Source organism: Staurois parvus, unplaced genomic scaffold (genome assembly GCF_062004578.1).
Source record: "Staurois parvus isolate SC_StPar_1 unplaced genomic scaffold, SC_StPar_1.0 ptg002181l, whole genome shotgun sequence".
Classification (NCBI taxonomy): Eukaryota; Metazoa; Chordata; class Amphibia; order Anura; family Ranidae; genus Staurois; species Staurois parvus.
The window spans coordinates 1568913-1575731 of record NW_028319977.1 but is presented as its reverse complement, the minus strand read 5'-3'; the positions used below and the strand labels follow the sequence as shown (position 1 = coordinate 1575731).

The 6819-nt window shown below is 44.6% G+C and overlaps 1 protein-coding gene across 1 annotated transcript; it reads left to right on the top strand.

Moving 5' to 3' along the window:
• The first annotated feature begins 5405 nt into the window (after nucleotides 1-5405).
• On the top strand, nucleotides 5406-6335 carry LOC149432238 (taste receptor type 2 member 4-like). Its single transcript, XM_089665348.1, has one exon. The coding sequence runs from the start codon at nucleotides 5406-5408 to the stop codon at nucleotides 6333-6335; it is 930 nt and encodes a 309-aa protein (XP_089521474.1).
• Nucleotides 6336-6819: the final 484 nt, after the last annotated feature.

Here is a 6819-nt window from a genome sequence, read left to right as displayed (position 1 = left end):
TGTTGGCTTTGCTACTCATTTTCCTTTCACTTTCTCAATCAACATGTTTGCTTTAAGAATAGAAGAAGACGCATTGCTGTGAGTAGTGGAGATCAAAGGATCACTAAGAACTGGTGGACATAAAGAAAACACCATTAGGATATACGGAGAACTTTTCCATCAAATTTCTGTGTGCTAATTACCAGTTTTCAACATAATCCACATTTATTGGGCAATACTTGGCATCACTTTGCAACCACTCGGCCATCCTGGTTGCTTGCTTTTCTCTTTATTTTCCTTTTACTTCCTCAAACCACGTTTGCTTTAAGAGTAGAAAAAAACGCATTGCTCTGAGGAGTAGTGGAGATCAAAGGATCACTAAGAACTGGTGGACTTAAAGAAAACTCCATTAGGGTATACGGAGAACTTTTCCATCAAATTTCCGTGTGCTAATTACCAGTTTTCAACATAATCCACATTTATTGGGCAATACTTGGCATCACTTTGCAACTGTTATAAATCACCAAACTCTATCACGAGGATATACATCCATTGGAACTTAAGTCCAACGCCTTAACCACTCGGCCATCCTGGTTGCTTGCTTTGCTCTTTATTTTCCTTTTACTTCCTCAAACCACGTTTGCTTTAAGAGTAGAAAAAAATGCATTGCTCTGAGGAGTAGTGGAGATCAAAGGATCACTAAGAACTGGTGGACATAAAGAAAACACCATTAAGATATACAGAGAACTTTACCATCAAATTTCTGTGTGCTAATTACCAGTTTTCAACATAATCCACATTTATTGGGCATTACTTGGCATCACTTTATAACTGTTATAAATCATCAAACTCTACCACAAGTGGGGATCGAACCCACGAGGATACACATCCATTGGAACTTAAGCGCAACGCCCTAACCACTTGGCCATCCTGGTTGCTTATTTGCTCTTTTTTTTCCTTTTACTTCCTCAAACCACATGTTTGCTTTAAGATTAGAAAAAGACACATTGCTCTGAGGAGTAGTGGAGATTAAAGGATCACTAAGAACTGGTAGACTAAAAAAAAAACTCCATTAGGATATACGGAGAACTTGGGAAGGACTTTTCCATCAAATTTCTGTGTGCTAATTACCAGTTTTCAACATAGTCCACATTTTTTTGGGCAACACTTGGCATCACTTTATAACTGTTATAAATCACCAAACTCTACCAGGAGTGGGGATCAATCCCACAAGGATATACAGCCATTGTAACTTAAGTCCAGCACTTCAACCACTTGGCCATCCTGGTTGTCTGCTTTGCTCCTAATTTTCCTTTCACTTCCTCAAACCACATGTTTGCTTTAAGACTAGAAAAAGACGCATTGCTCTGAGGAGTAGTGGAGATCAAAGGATCACTAAGAACTGGTGGACTTAAAGAAAACTCCATTAAGATATATGGAGAACATGGGAAGGACTTTTTATTTTTACTTGTTTGGACATTGGGAATTTCTAGAGTGACCGACATTGCCTTATCTATAATATACAGTTAAAGGTTGCTTTTTTTATGTGGTGATAGGTTGACCCTTTACAGTCTGGCTTTCGCTCACCACACTCCACTGAAACTACCCTACTAAAACTCACTAATGATCTACTAACAGCTAAAACCAATGGCCACTACTCCATACTCTCACTACTTGACCTCCCTGCGGCTTTTGATATGGTTGACCATCCCCTCCTACTCAAAAAACTCCACTCTCTTGGCCTCAGAGACTCTGCTCTCTCCTGGTTCTCCTCCTACCTATTACAGCGCTCCTTCAGCATTACCTATAATGCTGCCTCCTCCTCTTCACTCCCTCTTTCTGTAGGGGTCCCTCAAGGTTCTGTCCTTGGACCCCTTCTCTTCTCCATCTACACCTCCTCCCTTGGTCACTTGATAAACTCCCATGGCTTTAAGTACCATCTCTATGCTGATGACACACAAATCTATCTTTCTCACCTCACCTCACCCCTTCAGTCTCCTCTCGCATTACTAACCTACTAAGTGACATATGGGCATGGATGCCACTCCACTTCCTCAAACTCACTCTTTCCAAAACTGAGCTCTTAGTATTCCCTCCAGCCCGTGCCCCCTCCCCTGACTTCTCCATCAAGATCAATAACACAATCATCAGTCCCTCCCCTCATGCCAGGGTACTAGGTGTAATCCTAGACTCCCATCTGTCCTTTCAGTCCCAAATCCATTCACTGTCCAAATCTTGTAGACTTCACTTCTGCAACATCTCCAAGATACGCCCGTTCCTAACCTCGGAAACCACTAAGCAACTTATTCACTCCCTTGTTATATCTCGCCTTGACTATTGTAACTCCCTCCTCATTGGCCGACCTCATCGCAGGCTATCCCCTCTTCAGTCTATTATGAATGCTGCTGCCAGACTCATCCACCTTACCAACCGTTCTGTATCTGCCACCCCTCTCTGCCAATCCCTTCACTGGCTTCCCGTTGCCCAACGGATAAAATTCAAAACATTAACAATAACGTATAAAGCCATTTATAACTCTGCCCCAAATTACATCACCGATCTTGTCTCTAAATATCACCCAAACCGTACTCTCTGTGTTAGGTACCTACCGGTGGTAGCCTCTAGCGTTCCACAGACCGGAATCCCCCAAGGCGCAGAATCTAAGCCCCAACCTGCTTGTTCACCAGGGCCCCTGATGGTGGGGATGGACTTGGAGTAGGCCGAGACTAGGTCGCGGCCCCTGGGTTCACCCAGCTGCGGTAAAAGCACCACTGGAGGTGTATAGCAGGTGAGAGCCTGATGTGAGGAGGTAACAAGAGCAGCGTCGGGCAGGCCGGGTCGGTAACGGTGGAGGCAGAGTGGTAAAAAATCAGTAGGCAGAAGGATAAACAGGTCACAAGCCGAGTTCGGTAACAGGAGATCAGAACGTGCAGGGTTAAGCAGGAGAATGGTCAGAAAAGCCGGGGATAAGAACAGGAGACAGACAGCAAATCAGGGTCAGGCAGGGTCGGCAACAAGACAACCTACAATACAGGAACTCAGGAAACAGGTAAGACCATACGGCAACTCGACACAGCCCTGACCTGTTTTAAATAGGGCGCCCTGCGCGCATCTGCTATCGTGAGTGCACATGCGCAAGTGCCGCTGTAATCGCGGGTGCCCAGGTCCCAATGCTCACACCGCGCATGCGCAAACCTGTGAGCGATCGCAGCCAGCTCTGGGGTCCCTGACACTCTGCTCCTCGCAAGACCTCCTGCTCTCTAGCTTTCTTGTCCCCTCCTCCCATGCTTGTCTCTAGGACTTCTATAGAGCTTCCCTTATCCTCTGGAACTCTCTACCCCAATTTATCAGACTAACGCCTACTCTGCTCACTTTTAGGCGATCTCTGAAAACCTATCTCTTCAGGGAAGCCTATCCAGCCCTCAGCTAATAATGGAATCTTCTACTCTTCCAACCAGTCCATCCCCCACAGTTATTACCTTTTGTACCACTAGCCCCTCCCTCCTAGTTTGTAAGCTCCAAGGAGCAGGGCCCTCCTATCCCTCTTGTATTGAACTGTATTGTTGCTGTATTGTATCCTGTTATATTGTAAAGTGCTGAGCAAACTGTTGGCGCTATATAAATCCTGTATAATAATAATAATAATTGCCGTGGATAAGGGGGTACCACCAGTCCTCTTGCATGGGGCCCAGGCGAGCAGGGGGGCCCAAGCAGCTGGGTGAATCAGATGTGGGCAGGGAGGGAGATCGCCACGACAGGGGCAATTACTGGAACAGTTCTCCTGTTTGGCTTTCTGTGCAGCAGCTGAAATCTGGCTTTCAGCTGCTGCAGAGAGAGCCATACAGGGGATTCCAGTAATTGCCCCCCTGCTGCACTCATAACCCTCCCTGTGCACCATATGGTTCCCCATGCTGCCCAGGCCCCCCTGTGTGCCCCCACAGTGCTGTCGGCTTCCCTCCTCTCCTTTGCACCGGCAGCTGCAAGCACACAATAGAATCCTACAGGATAGAGAGCGGGGGAAAGAGTCTGGTAAATATATCGCATTTACCAGCGCTTCTCTTTCCTAAATGAACAAGTGTTGAGTACCAATCACTCACTGTGTTCATTTATAACTGAAGCATAGTAAACTGTCTTTTTTTTTTTTTATGGGGGGGGGGTTCTGTTCAGGTTGGCTGTACGGGGCCCCGTGGTTTCTAACAGCAGCCTTGCTTCTGATCCCTAATAGAGGAATGCATTTACTGGTTTAGCTTTGTTTGAATTAAGTGTTTGGTAGCTTACAGGCAATTAAAAATGATTGATGGACAGTTTGAAGTGATTTTAGGGCAAAAGGAGACAGATCAGGGCTGGATAAGTAGATCTGGATGCCAAAGCTATACAGATGCAATGAGCAAGGCTGTGGATAAGGGGGTGGCACTCATCTTCCTGTAGGGGGCCCAGGCAGCTGGGTGAATCAGATGTGGGCAGGGAGGATGATCGGCATGGTGTGGGGGGCAGTTACTGGAACCGATCCCCTGCATGGCTCCCTCTGCATCAGGTGAAAGTTGGCTTCTTATCCTCTCCTTGCTGCTGGCTTTAAGCTGCTGCAGAGAGAGGCATACAGGGGATCGGTTCCAGTAATTGCCCCCCACTACACCCATCACCCTCCCTGTGCACCATACATTTCACCCTTCCGCCCAGGCCCCCCTGTCTGCCTCCACCCCCACAGTGCTGCTGTTTTCCCTCCTCCACTTTCCACCGGCAGCTGCAAGCACACAATAGGATCCTTCAAAATGGAGAGTGGAAGAGGGGGTCTGGTAAATATGTCACATTTACCAGCACCTTCCTTTCCTGAATGAACACAATGAGTGATTGATTCTGATCACTCACTATGTTCATTCTTAACTGAAGCATAGTATACTGTGTTTTTTGCTAGGAGGGGGGGGCTTTCAAGTTGGCTGTATGGGGCCCTGTGGTTTTTAACAGCAGCCCTGGCTATGAGATTAAAGAAAACCATTGATTTGCCAAGATTAGTATTATACAGTATATAGAGAAATATAGTCTACATTTCAAGCGCCTTACAACAGAAACAGGCAAGAGAGGGAAGTATTGACTTTCTTTAATTTTTTTTTTCGAATGTTCTGTATTTCAAATTTAGACAGGTCCTCGTATTCATATCGTTGTTCTTATGTTCCTTGTAACTACAAACCAAAATGTAGATGTTTGATGCAAATACATTCAGCGAAAATGTACAGAACATGTCTGCGGTGGGGACATGCAAATCAAAAAAGCTTCAGATTAACAGCCTTGTTTTAACTTTTGCTTTACAATTTGGGTTACGCATTCAAGTTGTGAAGTTCATAGACAACTAGGTTGCTCAGTAAAACCTGACTTCTGAGATTCCTTTCATTGCTGAAGAGGTGGGTGGCCAGTTCTTTCAATCACAAAACATGCTAAATCTGGGCCTCATTGCTGCAGCCATCATTTCCTTTTTGGTAGGAATGACAACCCAATCATTCATAGTAACGGTGCATCTTGTTGACTATCTGAAAGGAAGACTGTTGAGTTCCGTTGACCAAATTCTGCTGTCCCTTGGGATTGTGAGGATGTGTTTTGAGGTTTTCTCATTGCTTGATGTGTTTTTTATTGTTTTCTTTCAAAATGCATTTCCTGTACCTGTAATGATATTTCTCTACCTGATTGTGAATGCGTCCAACCTGTCCAATATCTGGCTGACAACTGTGTTTTCCGTCATCTTCTGCCTAAAAATTGCCAATTTCCACAACGCTGTCTTCTTGCGCCTGAAGAACGGTCTATCTCAACAAGTTGTTCGTCTGATTATAGGTTCGGTTTTGCTATCCTTTTGTTTCATGTCACTGTTTTTGTGGGTTGATAGTAATCTAAATCCACCTAAGCAACTCCGCAGTCACGCCAAAAATGTGACTGAATATTTGACCCATGTGTATATTTTTGTAGCTATGGGAAACAGCTTTCCATTCATTATATATTCCAGCTCAACAATTCTTCTCATTGCCTCTCTGTTCCTTCACATGAAGCAAATGAAATCTAACTCTAATGTTACAGCCAGTCTGGACACTTACTATAAAGCGATCAAGTTCATGTCTTTTTGCCTTCTTTGCTTTTCGTTACTGATGGCCACCAATGTAGCAATTTTGCACTACTACAAATGCTTTGATGTTCTAGCACTCTTTATTGTTTGGCATGTTTTTCCAACCCTGCATTCCATTTACCTGATCTACAGAACAAACAAGTTAAGAGAATATTTCTGGAGAATCCTACCTTGTGGAACCAATTGCCGGGTCAATGGAAGACGTTCTGATTCCCAGTCAAGAAACCAATTGGAAACAATCAGCCATTGAGGTCATTTTGGTAACATACCATTATTAGTATTGGAGTTTATCATTTGCTTTGTTCAGAACATTTGAAGTTTAAGTGAGAACCAGGGGCGGACTGACAACTCATGGGGCCCCCGGGCAATAGGGGATCATGGGGCCCCTTTGTCCTTGCCCAAACTCAAAAAAGCCTATGAAAAAGGTACTAGGGGCATCTCATGGGGCCCCCTACCGACCCTGGGCCCTCGGGCAGTGCCCGAGTTTCCAAATGGTCAGGCCACCTCTGGTGAGAACATTTACTTGATAACTTAAATGAGAACATTTGAAGCCTAAGTGAAAACATAACTTAAATGATTAAAAATACAAGCTTTCAGGATGCCTTAGATTCCTTCTTCGGACTTTATATAGTAAATAATTGGGAATTATTATTATTATACAGGATTTATATAGCGCCAACAGTTTGCTAAACGCTTTACAATATAACGGGAGACAATACAGCAACCATACAGTT